Here is a 19020-nt window from a genome sequence, read left to right on the forward strand (position 1 = left end):
ATTGCACAGATCCCTTGAGTGCTGTCAGACTTTCAGGTGTCTCTATTCCACCCTACTGTGACAGTAAATGAAAGAACAACCTCTTTGATGTACTTGCCAATTTTACAAATAGCTTTTTCTAATCAGTAGAATATAATGATCGGATAAATATGTCTAGGCTTTGAAAAGCCAAATAAAAAGTCAGTTGGCAGCAGTGGAAAATGTCCAAGCTGGTGAAGTTCAGTTGGAAATAATGTATGTTTTAGGGCAAGTTTTAGGGCAACTGATTCAGTGCTAATATCTCAAACAGGATTCAGTGTGTTCTGTAGATAAACAGCTCTCACAATAAAAATGGATTTCCCTCTTTTAGTTTTGACAATGTGTAGTAATGAGTATGGTGTACTGTTACAGTTTTTAACTGAGCACTTGGTAAATGAGGGTTGACTATGTGGTCCTGTGCTGACTGTGTGTGGCCTTCTGCTTACCTTTGGCCATGATTCAGTCCTTTCAGTGTAACTAATGTTGGGGATTAAAATGGGCTAAAGTAATGATAAAACCAGCTGTTTCCTTAAAATAATAAAATGAAAGAGTTAACCAATATCTTGAAACTTAAATGACACCAAGATACCCACTAGTCCCATTGTTTAGAAGAAATGCCCTGCCCAGATTCTCATTTAAGTGATAAATGTATCTGCCCATCAGTAAAGAACATATCTGAAGACCACAGTCCTCCTTTAAGAGGTGCCACACGTAAAGTAAGGGAGCAAAAGACTGTGATTCAGATGACATGCATTTTACTAACCTTTTTTCTTTTAAATTTTCTCAAATAGGGTCGGGACTGCAGTGTGCCCATTAATTCTTGCATTCAAAATCCATGTCAGAATGGAGGGACCTGCCACCTCACCGAGGCAAATAAAGATGGATTCAGGTAGTAACACAAAGTTCATTTAAAACAAGATGATAAAATAGTTGTGTTTCTACTCTACATTAATGAAGTATAATGAGTACTTTGTAAAAGCTGCTGCATGTGACAGTTCTGTCTGCCAGACCAAAAATTTAATCTGGTTTCATTGGTGACATATTGTTTCCTCTGAAACAGATCTCCTTATTGTCTCATAATGGGTTATACTCTAAGAGCTATTTTGAGCAGTCTGCCTGATCTGTATTGTGTTATCTGTATGCTAATTTTCCTCAGGGCATATCAAACTCATGCATACCCCTTTTTCTATTTGTAAAATAAGCATCTGTTGCTTGACAACCAGATGCAAAATGTTTTCATACTGCATCTTGTAGGCAAACAGGGTTTAAAGAAACAATTAAAAAACGTGAAGAGATTGCTACATCTTGTTGAACATAATGCCTGCAACACAATAGCCTTTACAGCTGGACATCATGGGTTTCAGTTTTCCCATATAAGAAAGATGTAGCTTAGATCGGGAGACTCCAAGAGAAATCCATAAATTTTTCATGCTTTTAATGGGAGATTTGTGCACCCTGAAGTCCTGTTTTACAGCTATGAAATTACAGATTTCAGGTTTTGGCCACTAGTTGTCATTGAAGTTGCTAGAAACTGTCTTACAAAAAGCCATTTTTCAAATCTTTGATTTCCTCCTCAGTATTTATACTATTTCTTGCTCAAAATATGTGCAAAATTACACCATGATGTTGTTTCAACAGAATGTATGAAAGTCTCATCTCTAAATGCATGTATTCGTTACTCGTGCTGCTGCTGTGTCTTCTCCTATACACTGCTTCCTCTTAGTGACAACTGGAGGAAGACACAGTAATACAAGGTTTATAAATGGGGTAAACAGGAGTCACACCAGTGATTTTTTTTTATTTTTTTTTTTAGTTCCAATTTGCTTTCAGCTGTAATTATGACTGTTCCAGATGTGGTTAACTGTTTGTTAACCAAGTCAGCAAACCCATATCCTCTTATCTCAGAAAATAGACATAGCCAGGTGAAAGACTGAGCGACTGAAAGGACATAGGGGCATCTGGAAATGCACCATCCAGCTCCCCAGCCAAAGGCTCAACACATTTTATTTTTCCAGCAAAGCACTGTGGCTTCTTTCTGATTTCCTAAATCCCTTGGATGGGAATGAGGCACAGAAGAGCTTCCATCTTGCCCTGTAGGTGGGATCAAGGCAACCTTCTTTGAGCAGCTAGGACAAAACTGTGAGCAGAGCAGCACATCGCATGGGTACAGATGCACGTGTAGAGTTGTGTTGGTGCATGGTGGTGGTGGGACAAGGAGATTCTGCAATTCATAGCACAGAAATGGTCACTTCTATTTTGAGAAAACCACTATCCTGCTCTGGTAATCCAATATCCTTCTTTTTGATTCAGATGTTAGCAGCCCCAGCAGGATTTGGAATACAACTGTAGATTCAGTTTTTCTGTTCAGAGGAATAATGGTCTGTTGGTCTTCAGTTCAGATTCCCTTTGGGTCACCCTCCTGTAATACTGGTTAGACAATTTTTAGCAGATTGTTCTATTGCAAAGTTGCATCATATTATGTCACTCAGTACTCATTTTGCAAAATTTATCTGATAGTAAAAATGTGCCAGTAAAGCATTTGATAGGATCTGTAACACTGGAGCAAAAAACTTCAGTTTGTATTTTGGTTCAGATTTTTGTCTAGCTTTTTGTTTCGTGCTATGGTAGAAAGTAAAAGGAATGCTTTGATTGACCCAAAATGAAAGCTGCTTCTGATTTTTTCTCATGAAGTTTCCATTTTCAGGGTCTTTGCTTCTGTTCCAGAAAGACGTAGTTTTCAATGTCCTTGGGAAACAGCAGAAGTGGTTGTGTTGCTTGACATTTGGGGCTTTGTAGAGAAGATTTCTGCTTTTATAGTTATTTATATAGTTTCAGTTGGTCTAATAAAAGACCTATAAAATCATATCTTGTCAAAATCTTGCTTCATAAAATTGAATATTCAGCTTATACACTGCTGTAGTTCCTCACCATGTTTGTAATGCAGTCAGCCCACTAAAGCATCCTTGGCCTCCTGCTGCTCTGAAGAGCAGAGCGTGGGGCTTGGGCATGTCTTAGAGAAGGTGTGAAGTGGGGATGAAACAGTGAAGGGGAAAAAAAAAAGCATTTTGAGTATTTTTTTTTTTTTTTTTTTTTCTTTCTTTTGTTGGGAAAATCTCCTCTCCAGTGGATGGCAGCAGCTGGAGTTACATGCGTATAAATTGTGTTCATCAAGATGGGAAAATGTTGCCTTAGATTATAGGCTGTGAGGAAGTGGATGTCAAAAACATTTTCATGAGAGGCCTTCTTGGATTTTTCTGTTGTGTGGCCTGTAAAAGAAATTATATATTCTGTATATTCTCTTCCCTAGGGAAATATATTCATACACAAGCTCTGCTGCCAAACTTGTCAAATCTTTACTCTTTTAAAAAGGAAACTTAAGCCAAAACTCCCTGCCTATGAAATGCCAAGGAGTTTAACTCTCAAGTTTCTGTAGTTTTAGACAAGAAAATTACCTTTTAAATAATGCAAAGGTGGTGATGTTCACCAGGCAAGGACAGGAAATTCATCGTTAGGACTGAGATTCCAGCCCGACTCGCCCGCTGTGTCCGGGACCTGCCAGGGTTCCAGCAGCAGGGCACTGAGTCGCTCCGGCTGCTGCAGGAGTGGGTCCTGCTGGGGCAACCAAAGGGCACAGGTTCAGCTGGAGTTCTTCAGTCTTTCTTGGCACTTTGTATTCTTGCACTTTTTAAAATCTGCAGTATTTTCTTTTTAATATTTTTCTTTTAAGATAGGGTCTTTTCCTGCATTAAAGATTAATTAAGTGGCACTGGGTGAGTCAGAGGATTAGAAACATGAAGTTCTTCCTCTCTTTACATTGCTCATTCTAATCTAATCTGTGTCTGCTGTGACAAAAGGTTGCCAAAAAAAGGTGCTTATTTGAGACCGATAAAACAAGATGGTCAATCAGACATGTCACACTCGTTTAGCATGCCTGAAACTGAGACTTTGATGTAGGAGGCAGAGCTGTCAGCTCTGCCTTGGAGTTAGCTGCAGGCAGCCAGCTTATCTTTGCTAGCCTACGGTGTTGGGAAACAGCCTCTGCACTATTTTAACTTTTCTCCATGTATAAAGATCTCCATTGTACAGAGCATTTTCTTTAGTGTTTTCCCCAAACTTTAAGTTCCTTCATAAATGTAAAACCCTGGAACAGATTAACTGCCCAGTGGTAATTCTACCTAGTTCAAGAACTGTTGTGCTTCCAGGCTACTCTGTTGGCATGCAGATGTAGATAGGTTCTTTAGTAAGAAACTATAATATTCTTGAAAGAATTTACCATCTGTATTTAAAAGGTTTTTTGGTTTTTGTGTGTGTGTGTGTGTGTGCATTTTGTTATGTTTTTAAGCATGATACACTGTGTGTATGCCTCTTTTAATAAATAGATTCATGACAGTTTGGAAAAACATTGAATAGAGTTAACTTAAGAAACTGTCAACATACTGCAGCTCCAAAAGTTTACTCCCCAAAGAGTTGTCATTAATTGATTAATTGATTTCACCTTCAAGAGAATAATCATGATGTGAGATTTTATTTATTTGTTTTTAGGGGAGCACAACACTAAAACAAAATCCCTAAAAAAAAATCCCTAAAAAATCCCTAAACTGGATGGGAATTGGATCTTTACGAGGTTAGATCACAGATCACATTCTTTCTTCCATAGCTCCATTGTTTCCAAGGTCCAAATGAAAAGCTGTCTCACAGTGCCTCACTATTTAGTCAGCACACAGTTTTCATCATTGTCTCTGGAATTAATTTTCTCTCTTGGTCAGCTGGAACTCGAGTTTGATGACCTCCCAGTCACTCTGCAAACTTCATTTTTCTTCTAAACTTTTTCTGGGAAAATACATACAAACAGTCCCAAACTGCAGCTATTTCAACATATGGTTCAATCCAGGTCCCAAACTGTGTGTTTTATCATTTAATTTCAGTCCTCATATTTGGCACATTTGAATGCAAATCAAAATAAAGAATCGTACGTAAGCAATAATGTAAGGACTCTCTATAATACATCAGGACCAGTAGCCAAATGTCATCAATTATGCTGACATCTCCTTCAGTATGGAATGTGTCCTAATACTAAGCAATTGTATGTTAACAGTTCCATATGCATTATTACTAATGGTAACTATTGAGTTGAATCATTTCTGTGATAGTATTTAATAATGTCATTTTTAATTGCATACATGCAAGCTATCCTAATCTTTTTGTGGAAGGAAAGTGGTGTTATATTCACATAAAAATAAAAAACACAAAGCCGCTCTTGTTGCTTTCCTTTAAATGGAGAGAAGAAATTGTGCTCCCAAACCAAGACCTTGGATGCCAACTTGCAGCCTGGAGCATATTTTTATAGCTGAGTTACAGGCCCCTGAAAATGGGGTGTTGTAATCAAAAAGGGTGACATGATGAATGTGCCACTGTATTTAGTTAGATGTCTTTACCCCTTCCCCTACAGTCTTGCTGCCACAAAAGATGCTGTGCCAGCTTTTCTTTCTTATCTGCCTCCTGTAGTCCTCAGCATCACTGCGGGGTCAGCAAGGAGATATTTTATTAGCAATAGTGAGATAGTGATTAGAAAAGAAAATATTTATTTGCTTCTTGCATCCTGAATTGGATTGATTTGAGCAGTTTGGGTTTGGTTATTCATGGTGAGGAGTTTCTAACTCTCGTGACCTGTGAACGGTCACCACAGGACTGAAGGAGAATAACTGTTGGCATGTGACCTGTGTGCCTGTCCTCTTTCCCTCTAGGAGGTCTTACTGTTGTGGTTGCTCAAGGCATGTTCCCTACCCTTTTTACTTCCTTTTTGTTATTCCCCGTGTTTCTGAGGTTGCCCAGAATCTAGCCTCATCGTCAGGGTCCAGCCTGCCATCTGCCACATGAGAAGTGCAGCACTTCTACCATTGCTTCCCAGGAGTCTGTGCACTCTTCTGGGTGTGTGGCACACATGTGGAAGAAAAGCAAATGAAATGCTGAGTACAACCAGCTCAGTAGTGGTGCAGGTTTCCTATACGGATTCTGAAGGCCTCCCATTTGTCCTGGGCATTCCCCAGCTCAACTCTATGCAGCTCACAGCAGGATAACTGCCCCATGTCCATTTATCCATCCGAGCTGAAAAAGTACCCTGCAGTTGTCTCTGCACTGGAAACTCTCCTGGTTTCAGGAAGCAGTGGCTGGCAATTAGTGTGACTGCTCTGGTGCTTTCTGTCTTTCATCCTCATCAATCAGCAGTGTTTAACATTTGTTCAGTGCCTTTCCTGCCACCAGAACTTGCATGGGAGAGGAAATGAACAGCTGAGTGAATGTGTAGTTTGGACTGGGACTTGAAGCAACCCTTCCGTTCTGCATACATGCTTTCTGTGACTAGCGAACAGCAATACTGACACTTCAGATATCACTGCTGGCTTCCTAGAAGCTACTGAAATGGCTGCAGCACTTAACACATGTTTTTAGACCCTCTTTTAGGAAACTGTGGCCACTATCTCTTCATCACTTACAGTTTAAAATACAAATGTTCTCTTAGCAACCATAACTTTTAGGTCTGGGGAGGAAACTGAGACTGAAAAAAAAATTAAATTCTTCAAGCACTTAGTTTCTTACACTCACTCTAGGGACCATACAACACAGTTTTGTGAGATAAAATATTTAGTGCAATTATTCCTCAATAGTGTCCACATCCTCACAGAACCGTTAGTAGCTCTGCCATTGTTTGTCTGTGTTTAGCTTTAGTTAAATCATCTAGGCATCATCAGTTCTTCTACAAATAGATGTTGGAGGAGCTGTGGAAGTACTGAAACCTTATTGCACTCATAAAAGCAACCATTCCCAAACATTTCTTTTTTGGATAAATGACAAAGTGGTAATGAGAAGAAAATGTTCATGTCTGTAAATTCAGTTCAAGATGTTCTCCTTTAAAGAAGGAAAGCCATCTTAAAGCTGACACGTTGCCCTGTGAACATGTGGTCCTCAATAAGAAAGTATCCACATACTCACAAAGTCATTAGCAGAGAAGCCAAGGAGTTGAATACTGTGATGAGTGTTCACCCTCCTGCCTTGCAGCCGCTTCCTTCAGTTCTAGGGTTATCAACAAAGAAAGCAATGGGAAACACAACAAAGGCCATATATTGCTGATGCTTTTATGTCTCATGTAAATAATTACATGACCCCACGAACCATGAGATTTTATCCTTCACCAAACACATAGGGTTAAAGTGTTATGTGCTTCACAGCAGAAGTGAATTTGGCTCCAGTAACTCTCTTGTATGTATTTTAATTTCATTTTCTTTCCCACAACCTCCTGCCCCTTCTGATCCATGCTAACTTTTATTAATTTTTGTCTTTCTCCCAAGCTGTTCTTGCGTCCTTGGCTATGAGGGGGAGAGGTGTGAAATAAACCCAGATGACTGCGAAGATAATGACTGTGAGAATAACTCTACTTGTGTGGATGGGATCAACAATTATGTCTGTCTCTGTCCTCCTAATTACACAGGTAAGAAAGGTCCACAATTAAAGAACAGGAATCCATGAGGAGTCTCTGCATGCTGAAGGGGAAGGGTCTAATTGTGTTTACTTTGTCATAAATGCATAATTAAAAACAAAAAATTAGTCCCATTTCTAAGTTCCCTGTATGTCTTACTGATGAATGACTGGAAAGGTATCAGTTCTACCAATATTCAACACTTTTGCATTCACAAACACAACCACTTTTCTTAGTCAAATTGCTGATTCTTCATTGTAAAATATGCTCAAAAACGCTGAAGTTTTAAGTGTCCGTGAAATGTTTATTTCTTCATATGCATTCACTACATTTCAAAAATATTCCCAGTACTGAACTGAGTCTGATACACATCTGATATAAATCTTGAAAAACTGAAATAGCTCCAGTTTAAATTATGGTCGTTTTTTGGGCAAAGCTTTCACCGGAGATCTCAAAGGCATATATTAAATAAGTTGAGCCTGATAATTTGCTATTTAATTTCATTATCTCCATTTCACAAGCGGAGAACAAAGACTAAGAAACTGCAGGTTCAGTTGTATTTTTAAGAGCGCTCCTGTGGCAGTTAGCCCAGTTCAGCAGATGTGCAGTCACTTGCTAAGCCCACGGTGACAGAAGTTGGTAACTGAGTTAGAAATGGAATGACTATTTCCAGTGCCCACGTTGCATTTCAGAGAAGTTCCTTCCTAAAACTTCTGCAAGGCCAGAAACCTTCCTAACTGCAGTCTAAAAATGCTTTTTCTCAAATCGTTACTGAATTATACTATTGACTCATTCAAACAGTTAGCACAACCTTCCTGGCTCAGCATGGAGCAGTGAGGAAACACCTGCAATAGTTCCTACTTCCATCCTTTGAAATGGCTTTATTACCTTCTAAGCATGGAGAAGTAATGAAGGGCTTCTTGTATACAGGAATATATTGCATGTCAAGGGATTTAATGAGGATCAAGCTTGAGTGTCTGGGTGAGGTGGAGTAGGGGAAAGCTTCTAGAATTTCAAACTTAAAATACTTTTGTGGCTGATACAAAGGAGGCCCATGTAAATCTTTAGCTGAGAAAAGTCTTATGACTTGAATGTACATTTATTGGAGTTCTAAAATGATTTTTCTGCCAAAAACTGGAAAACTTCAACTTAGCAGAGTAAAGAGTTTTGCCTGTAAGCATGTTGAGCCAATTGTGCTTGCTTGTGCACTATTCATGTGAGCTATTCTTGGGTGGTTTCAAACAAAATTCTATACAAGGAGGCAGAGCCTTTACATTTACAAGAGGAAATATATTTGCCAAGCCAAGAAAAGATATATCTAGTAAGGAACTAAATCCACTATATATGCAAATGCTATTTCCTTTTCACTGGCTTATTGCAGATTATTTTGGTTATTGCAGAGAAGAAAGGCAGGAAAGAACTAGATTGGGATTTCTTCTTAAATAGCAATCTGGCTACAGGCCAGAGAATTCACATGATACTTAAGAATCAGTTTTGAAATGTTTTGAGTCAACTTCCATCTTATTTTTTTACCTGCATATTGTCTGTGCTTGTTTGGGGGAGTTTGTCAAATACTTGTGTGTTGTAACACTTCATGCTAGATCCCAGCCTTGCATGTACTACATGCCCAATTGTATATACCACACAGTAATGATTTGCTGTTAGAGTACAGGCAATAGCTTTGACTGCAGTTGAAACAGACTTAGTGAAGAAGAGCAGGAAATATTTCTGGAAAAATGTCATATAGATAGTGAAGTGAAGAAAGGCTGCAGAAATGGGAGGGTAGCTTAAGTTAGAAATCTGAAGAGTTTACGTGTTTCTTTAAAAGGAAGAGTTTAGTGAACTGTGAATTGCCAATTAAGAATTGCCTTAACCTGCTTCACCTCGTTTTTGGAGATGGATATTCCATCCAGCCTGACCAGTTACCTGGAAGGACTCACTGCAGTGCAGCTGGCTGGGCTGAAATATCCCTCTGAGATATGCTTGGCCCTGTCTGAGCAGAAAGGCATAAAGTAGCTGCAAGAACACAAACCGTCAGCCAAACAAATGTTACATACATGCCAAGGAATTTGAGCCATGATTTTGAGGGTTCCGTAAGAGTTGAATCCAAACACAAGAAATTGAACATCATTTGAAGTTGCTTGATTGAATGAACAGCAGCTATGGAAACTGTGGAAGTAAACAGGCAAGTCATGAAGAAGCACTTTAAAAGGGAGAGTGTGCATGACCTGTAAAGAGAAGGATCCATAAGCATAGAGTTTGACTGGAGTCTCCTATGAGATCCGGGGCATCTCTGTGAATATTCTCCTCAAATAAACTGTGGTGTAATGATACAAGACCTGAAGATAGTAAGGTAGTATCTTTAAAATGAAAATAATCATAATAAATAAATAGGTGCTGACAACTTTAATATTGTGTTTGAATATACTGAGAATGGTGAATGCTAACATTTCAAGATTGAGTGTGGTTTCACTGGGGGAGTCAGGAATACTTATTGCTGCTCTCATAACTCTGCGTTCAGCTCTCTGCATCCCTCTCGGGTGCTGACTCTGCTAACCATACTTTATGTGCTTCAGAGCTGCCAAGTGTATGGATTTTATCTGTATGTATGTGAACAAATAAAGATGGAGGATACTTTCAAAGGCAAAAGTAGCTTTTGTGCAAAGTAGTTTGGGGTATAATGGTATAATGGACTCACAGTGCCATGCTTTGCCAACAGGGGCAGTGATACCCATAGCTAGGGTGAAACCAGTAGGACAGGAAAACACAGGCAGGTATCTCTTTTTGTTGTGACCAACATTCACTAGGGACAAGCTGAGAGATGAGGAGGAGGATTAGAAATGATGCTTAAAAACCATTGGGAGGTTAAGAATAGGTCTTCAAGTTCTCAAGAAAAGTCATATTTGTCTTAAGAGAGTAGGCAGAGCAAGATTTTTCATACTTTACAAACGCCTATGTTGAAAACAGAAATTTCTGTAAAAGGTTGAGTGGCTGGATTTGGTGGCTGAACAAATCCAGACCATACGGTTTTATCCAAGAAATGTTGATTCTAAGTACAACATGGAAACCAGATTAGTTTAATACAAATTAAGTTAAGAATAGTCTAAATTATACTGGAGTTCAGACAAGGTGTTTCTGTTGTGATGTTTTCAGTAGCCTTCAGGCTGGTTGCTATAGATGCTCAGCTATTTCAGATTCTTCTTTTCTTGACTGTACAGAGAGGCAACGTCTTAATCCCTCATCACTCTTTTGTCTTGGGTGCTATAATACTTCGAAGACAATAATCATACTACACTAAATACTGGAAGAATAAATGCATTTTGTAATGTAAAGAATGGTGTGAGTACCTGGAGGAAGAAGATCCAAGAGCACGTTTGTTGTTCTCTAAGAACTGTTTTGCAATCTCCCCTGATTTGTTTGATTAATGTGTAAATCTTAATAGTAAATCTCATGTTCCTATGTGAAAAACAAATTAAAAATGCATGTGTTGGAGATGTTGGCTATTGACAGTATCCACGGTTTGGTTTTTTCCATACCTTAGTATTTTTGTGCTTTATCTCCTGTCTTTCAAGTTTGACTTGTTATAGCCTTTTTAGGAAAAATATCCCAAATACTGATGCATACATTTTTCTTTCATTGGTTTTAATAATGAAAGCCAGAAATCTTTCTTCAATTAATAGTTTTTTGCAATGTTTTCCTTTAAAATTCTTTGACAATTTTTTCCCCACACAAAGTAGGTTGCAGATAAAAAAAACAACCGATTTGGTAAGTGACTGCTGAAGGAAAGAATTTCCCACACTCCAGCCCCATTTCACTTTTATTTAATTTTTTTTTCTTTAAGTGCAGTAACCTTCTTCCTAGTTTCTTTCCATCTAATCATTAATACAACATGCAAATACAAATGGATTGTATGAAATAGGAAAGCATAAGTCAAAGAGAACAAAATAGAGAGGGGAAAGTAGGCAGATAGCTGATTGCCATGCAAAGAAAGATTCTATGGCAGAAAAGGAGACTTGATTCTCCTTTATCAAACCTTTACTTGAACTACAAGTTTCCCTCACTGTTCTTCAACATTTTCCATGTTTGTTGTGTGCATTTATATAACTGAACCAACACTCACACTGCGTAGCAGAGTACTAACTGCCTTTGCCTGCCATTTGATAGGTTGTTTTCTTTGCCCAACTTCTTACTTTATTTCTGAAGCTAAATTAAAAACATGTATTTCCTCCAGGATAATCATAGCCCTAGTCTAGCCAGCTCTAAAGCTTGAGCACTTTATCAACTGTTTTACAACCTGGTCTGACCATTTGTTGGACTTACAGTTTTGTAGTCTTTCCTCTCCAAAAATGAAAATATATAGGAACATTAGAAGAGGAAGCTATGAATTAGTAACCCCAATCTTTTCTTTTTTGAGTTTTTCTAATATTTGTCCAATTCCATCATCTTACTGCTCTCTTAAATCTTCATCATTCTCTCGATCTCTTAACTTCCTTATCTTTATCTGAATCTGTAGCTTTACCATGCCCTATCTCTAGCTAATATCAACACGATCTCCCTAGCTTTTTGTTTTAGCAATGTAGACAAAATTGATACCATTTTTCCCCTTCCATTCCCATTTTCTTTTCTTTTTCATCCCAGACAATCTTGAGAGACTTCACTGATTTGTTTGTAGCTATAGATCAAATATATAGTTTTATACCTCCAAAAAGAGATCCTTTCTTCACTCTCACTATTGTCCGTGCTCTCACTTGAAGAAGTATTCCAACCTACATAAAGGACTGTCTATACCAAACATATACTGTGTAATTTGAGTTAGTTTATGCTTTATTTGCTACTTCACTTTGTCTTATTTGTGATTGCTGTGACTTCTGCTTCTTCCTGTCTGCCTGAGGCAGAAATACGTAGGTTTCATAAAATAAATAAATCAGTAAATATATCCATTTTTGCTAAGAATCCTAAAAAGCCTCAGCTAATGGCTTCACCTCTTTGTTCTGAAACCTAACAAAAAATAAAAAATCAGTGGCTTTTTATACTGAGAATGAGTTGGGTTTTTTTTTCCTGAAATCCACAGCATCCCATGGAGAGGATGAAAAAAGCAAGTTTTAAAATAGTTTGTTTCCCTGGGAAAAAAATGCAAGTAGTTTGTATCACAGGGAAAAAAAAAACTCAAAAGCAAAGCTAAAAACTATTTCTGGATTTATGTGTTTGGAAGACAAGACTAAGATGTATTTTACCTTAGGGGACCTTGCGGTGTGCTGTGGTAGATGGTATCTGAGATTTTTGCAGCTATGCTACTTTTAGACAGAACACTATTTGCTGTTAGTGATTATGGTCTCTTTTTCTGGCGTATCTGATTGTGGTCATGTTGCACAGCCAAAGCCGAGCACTTAGTGAAGCCAAATGACTCTGAAAGAAAGAAGTTCTGTGGGTGACTTGTGGCTGACACTCATTGCTGGAGCTCTCCAGCTTGTTCCCCTTAGCTTAGCATTGTGAGGTTGATTGGAAACAATCCTTGAGATGGGCATCAGTGGAAGCTGAACTGTGCTAAAGTGAAACCTTGTGCTGTAGGTTGGTTTTGCCCCTTGCGTGTTTTTAAGTATGCGTTGGACATAGGAGCAGGAAGTGTTTAGATAGCATGGTTCAGCCTTGTGGTTCTGCGGGGACCTAGGCTGTCTGATAAATACTTGAACAAGCATCTAACAATTGGTCTCTTAAAATTTTGGAACTTCAGCCATATTTCCTTGAGACAAACAAAATTATGGTCAAAGTTTGGTGCATTTTTTTCGGAATTCTGCCTTACATGGAAGTTTCTCAGCTGTAGTTACTTGGCAGTTGTAAAGTGTGTTTTTCTGTGCAAAAAAAATGAAAGAGCGCCTACATTTCCCACATGTATAACCATAAAGGAGAAGACCTGGAAGATCTGGAATTTCTCCCTCCTTGGAGGTATTCAAAAGCCATCTGACATTGTCCTGAATAGGTGGCCCCATGTGAGCAAGGGGTTAGACCAGATGAATCTAGAGGTCCCTTTCAGCCTCAGCTACTCTGTGTTTCCTAGCTTTGTTCAAAAGCGTACACCTACTTCAAGTGTCGCCTTCTTAAAAGAGAACCATGTCACTGTTATCAGACTGAACTCCCTTGTACTGTGACTGAAGAGTACAGAGCAGTGCTGCAGCCTCCACAATTCCTGCAGCACTCAGCTCCAGGATTTCTGCTGGTCAGATTCCATTTTGTAAAATGTCATATTTCATGTTTTAGGATGTAGATACACTGGAGGATTTCTTTGTTCATCAGGACCTTTGTATATCTCTTAAGAAAATGTAATTTCAGCTTCCCGTATATTCAGTTATCCATATACTTAGCTACTGCTGTCTTAATGGATTGATGCAGTGATTACCCACAAATGGGAGTCATGATTCATGAAATCCAGTTTGTGAAGAAATACATAAGAGGATTAGAAGTTAACCATGAGCCTACAACTGACCTGCTTTCCTGCAGCTGCTGCATACTGTGCAGTTACTGCAGCTGGCAGGTAGCCGGGGCGTTCAGCACTCCGATGCTGAGAAGGTGGCTATGTTAGCATTGCCAGTAGAAAATAAGGAAATCTTTCTGCATGTAAAGTATTTTTCAAAGACCTCTGCATTTAAAAATCTATTCTGAAGGATCGTATTCTTCATCATCTTCTTTCATCATCTTCATCTTCTTGTAAGACTTTTAGAGTTTGGATTAGAACTTTCAGGAAAAAAAGTGTGACTTCAGCATCTCTGTAACTTAACACTGATTAGTTAGAGGAGGACATGATTAACTGGAGAAAGTATTGTTAGTTCTCTAGCCAGGCCTTGCTATTTAATCAGTTATCGCCTTGTTTTATCTTGAGAGGCAATTGCTCCTCAGTTCTGATCAACAAGCCAATTTCTTGGGACATTGAATGTTGAGGCTAACTTGTAGCTACTGCTTAATAGGCCAAAACTTCATATGTGAACACTCAGAAATGAGTTTTCAAAGCATTAGTACAGAATAAAAAGCATAAATACGCTGTTAGTTTTTTGCCAGCTAAGTATTTTGGGCAGCGTTCATCAAGCCAGAGCAAGCTGCATTCATTATCCATACGGAGAATTCTGTTATAGTGGATTTCAGGTAATTTATTTTGTGTTTAACACAGTATTGGTGTTTAACATGGCAGCGGAGTGCATTTGCTACTGCTGGATTTTGACAGCATTTCTCTTTTCCTCATTGCAAGTTTAAACAGTTTGGAAGTAAAAAATCCGATTTTTATTTTCTAAGATGAGCCTCAAATCTTTTTCATCAAATATCAACAACATTCCTGACTTAGTTATTTTCTTGGCAGTGTCTCTACTAGTTTATTGGAGGGACATCCTGTGTCTGGTCCACCCAACCATTTTTAGGTTCTCTGTTCTCTTGAAATTTCCACTTGGCACTGACTTCTTTTTAATAACTAAAAAGAGAGAAAGGGAATAGAAAAATGCAAGAAAACATTTCTTCCGATATAAGTTATTAGATATCAAATGAGTAATCTCTTATGAGAATAACAGTTCAATGTTTTTTATTACCAGTAAAGGGAAGAGTTCTATTTCAATTCACCTGGCAAAGTTCAGAAAATTGCAACATACTATTTAACCACTCAAATACATATCATCTCACTGCACAAGCTGGAAAAGTTTGCTTTGCGGATAAAGGCCAGGTTTTCTCCATCATTTCATCACTGCAAGTTCTTTCCTTTTCTTGAGAAATATTGTGAAATTCTCGACAATATTTTTGCTTTTACTCCTCTTGGCCCACCATAAGGTTTTCTCAAATGACAGTGAGAGTATTTTCTAAGTTGCTTGATTGATTTCTTGAGTATCAAGAATGACAGAACAAAGGATAATCCAGCTGATGTGGGAAACAAAAGAAGATCATAGAGCTCATCAGTTGCAAATTGGTGGATTAGATGCTCTTTTCAGAACTGTAGTTTTACTTAAATACTACTTCCATCCAAATCTCTCTTTTAGTCATTAAGGAGAATAGTGTAACTTGGATCCTAGTTTTAAAAGTCTGATGTGGCATGAAATGAATAACTCTCTTGACATCTCAGAATAGGAAAAAAAAAAAAGAAAGATGATTATTAAACTGTGTGTTAAAGTCTTCTTTATTGCTCTATTGTTGCCTTGGCTTCGTTCTGAGACATGTGGAAGGCTGCAGAAAAGCCTAAGCGTGTTTCTTGGCAGTTCTTCATAAGCAGTAAGCCCTGTGAAAAGTGAATATGGAAAGCCCCATGAAATTCTGGATTTTGCTGAAAAAATAAGAGCAGGGAAATGCTGCATGAGATAATAAATGTTTTGTTGTGGCTTTTTAAAAAGCAGTGAGCAGTGCTGGTGAAGGATACATGAGAAGTAGTTTCAAAGGGGCAAAGTACCTTTTCTGTTATACGAGGGGGTCATTTTTTTTTCATTTTTTTTAAAGCCCAGAGTGACAGCAGTAGGAGATCCACCTGTCAGTGCTCCTCCTGTCAGTACTATTTGGTTCTAATCTGAAAGTTGCATGTTTGTGGCAGATCACACTACTTTCTTCATCCGTTCAGATTGGAGGTCTGCTTTGAGGAGACAGAGAACAGAAGAAGATGGAAAGATTTACCACATTTAGGAAAGGATTATACTGAAGTTTCTGATGTTTTAGCATTGTCAAATATCTTCCACAAATAGAATTAATGCTGCTAGAATTTTGCCCGTGATTATTGTCCAGTTCACTTTCAGATTCACATAGCTATGCAGTGAGAAACTTGGACTAGATCTTTAATTTTTTCACAGAGGAACAGTCCTGTATGACACCAACAAAGGGAGTGGATCAGATTTTTCCTCTGATGCTGGCATTGAAGTGGCCAGTGAATATCGCACTCTCAGGTCTGATGGCAGATTTTTTGGCCCAGTTATTTTCTGAGCAAACGAAATAGAAGAATGTTTTTGTGTAGCTGGTGCCTTGGATTTTGCTTTCAGAAAGTGCTTTATTTCCTTGGCATGTTTTTTGCAACATCTAGTGAACTTTGTTGGAGTCTGAAATAATGTATCTAGAATTCTCTTCCTGAGATGATGCTGCTCTCCTTGCAAGGCATTCCCAAGTGAGCTCCTTAATGAGTGATAGATGGGAAAAATAACAGGAAGAGTCCTTAAACTTTCCAAGTTTTGCTGATAAATTTTTTGGATGCGGTGTTTGGTACCAAGCCTGGAATTCTCCTAAATTGTGATAGTGGAGCCTTCAGAATGACACAGTGAGTCATAATATTTGACATTTGGGGAGATTTTTACTGGATCTCTAAGCACTTGTCAAGATTGTTGAGAAGAATACTTTAAGAAGAATTATTATTTCCTTCGAGAGTTTATGAAACAGTTCTTTTTTTAAAAAAAAAAGCCCATTTCCTCTTCTTCAAAGCAAAAAGAGAAATAGAAATGTGAAAAGTCTGTACTGAAGATTTTCAGCAAAAAGATGGTTGAAGGCATCTGTCCACACTGTATTCAGTTAATAAATGGTCTTCAGAAAATATTTGCTGCTTTAGATCATTGCATTCTTTTAATGTCACCAGCCAGTTACACTTCATTCATGTTTATTTTCGCATAAGATTTGCAGTGCACTGCTAAGGGACGTGAGATATACCAAGAAGACAAACTGGCAATTCTCCAGACATTGCAGCAAGTTCTGACCAGCTCATGTTCATGTCTGCCCAAAGGCAGAGGCAGTCTGCCTCTTTGGCTCTTAATATCTGGGAGAGCTTGTGGGCTGTGAGTTTTGGGATTGCTAAGTAAACAGGCCTATCTCCAGTCCTTCTGCCTCAAAAATGTGTTAATGACTGTCCTCAATGGAGGCAACGTTCCTATCGGTAAGAACTGAACATCCCTAGTTGCTTTTGAGGAGTAACAAAGTACAGTGGCAAACCTCAAGTCCAGGGAATGAACTGTTTCCCTGGTTCCCATGGACTCACAGTATTCGATCTTATTGGCACGTCCCTTCCCTGAGCTGAATGCATTGATGACATTTGCTCAAGTTTTGTCCACAACTGTTAAAAGACTTGATAGCATTTAATAAGCAGTGGTTTCTTGGGATTCCGGGGCTCCAAATGGAATGGAAAGTTTGCACAAATAACAAACTCTGCCTACTGAGGATTGCCATGTTATGCTTCTCCAGTGTTGCCCAGCCCAACACAGTAAAAGTCATGGGGGTACATATGGCACATGAATGCAGTGGTTACATTGGTAGTCACCCCTTCTGCCTTCAGGGCCTGCATTCCTGCTCCCTTTGTTCATTTTTGCTTGACAACTCTCAAAAGCAGATATATGTTCCTTGTTTTAAATTAAATTTCATTCTTCTTCCATTCTCATATGAAGAGCCAAATGAAGTCTTGTGTACCAACGTTGTAGTGTTGTAGTGTACAGAGGCTGGATATGTGGGAGAAATAGCTTGAAAGGGGGGAGCTGAGGATGTTAACAGCTTAACTCATATCTGCCACCACCAGAGTCCTTCTCAAAATTATACTCCCAGTTATCCCTGCCAGATCACAAGACTGATAAAAGGTGGTTCTGATTTGCATTTTCCATCTAATTTTTATATATGTGGTTCCCTTGGGTTGTATTTTCATGTATTTCTCTACAGCCACTACATTTAGAAATGCAACTATTATTGAAAATGGAGATTATTCTAAGACAAATAGACCTGCAGCTTCATGACAGTACTGCTGAAACGTTGCCAGCTCACCAATGCCACTCATGGTACCTTTTTTCCCACACTATCCACATGACCCGTTACCCATACAATGACATGTATCATGTATAGGCACGCAAAATATGCATAACCTTGAAACCCTGCAGATGTGGTCTTCTGATATAGCTGCATGGGGGACTTTGGGACTGTAGTTTTAAGGGTTTCCGTGTTGAGAGTACCTGACCTTTGCTTCTCCTAAAAGGCTTTGGGAGATGAGGGGCATGTTTCTGTTGGTTTCTTGGGAAGCCAAACATTTCTGTAGTCTTTGGCTGGATCTCAAATCCTGGGATACTGAAGTGTGACCTAATGATTTAGGACTGAGAGAAGGGGGTGTTTAAATAAACTATCTATTTTTGAGCATTCTATTAATTATTAAAATTTAAACAAATCCAGAGAGGTGCCTGGCATGTAACACACAATACCTAGAAACAGCTGAGCTGAGCTTACATGTGTTGGTTTTTTTTTTCTAAAAAGACATCATCTCCTGTGAGCACAATAGAGCTAGTGCTTTTCTTATAAATAGTGAATGTTTTATAATTATGTGCAGTCGTAAAGCTGGTTCCTATTATTGAGAGTCACAGAGGTTTGGGGGAGGGTTTGTGAGTTATCTTTCTTTTCTAGAATGATGCCTCATCGGCCTCTTTGGCAGCGTAGTGACTGTGGCTTGTATGCTTTGGTGTGAAAATGTCACAGTCTAATGAGTAACTTCGTTCTTGTGTCACTTTCTTCCTTTGATGCAAGAGGTCAAGAACTGACCATTCAGTCATTAGCCTGTCTCCAAGTGG

General features: G+C 38.6%; 1 protein-coding gene across 1 annotated transcript in view; it reads left to right on the forward strand.

The window, feature by feature from the left end:
- Positions 1 to 19020, forward strand: part of SLIT3 (slit guidance ligand 3) — a 484962-nt gene that overhangs the window by 434038 nt on the left and 31904 nt on the right. Inside the window, exons 29-30 of the mRNA XM_031555673.1 lie at positions 810 to 907; positions 7362 to 7501. Coding sequence (XP_031411533.1) covers positions 810 to 907; positions 7362 to 7501 — 238 coding nt within the window. The remainder of the gene's footprint in view (positions 1 to 809; positions 908 to 7361; positions 7502 to 19020) is intronic.

This window comes from Meleagris gallopavo, chromosome 15, assembly GCF_000146605.3.
Source record: "Meleagris gallopavo isolate NT-WF06-2002-E0010 breed Aviagen turkey brand Nicholas breeding stock chromosome 15, Turkey_5.1, whole genome shotgun sequence".
In the NCBI taxonomy this organism is placed as follows: Eukaryota; Metazoa; Chordata; class Aves; order Galliformes; family Phasianidae; genus Meleagris; species Meleagris gallopavo.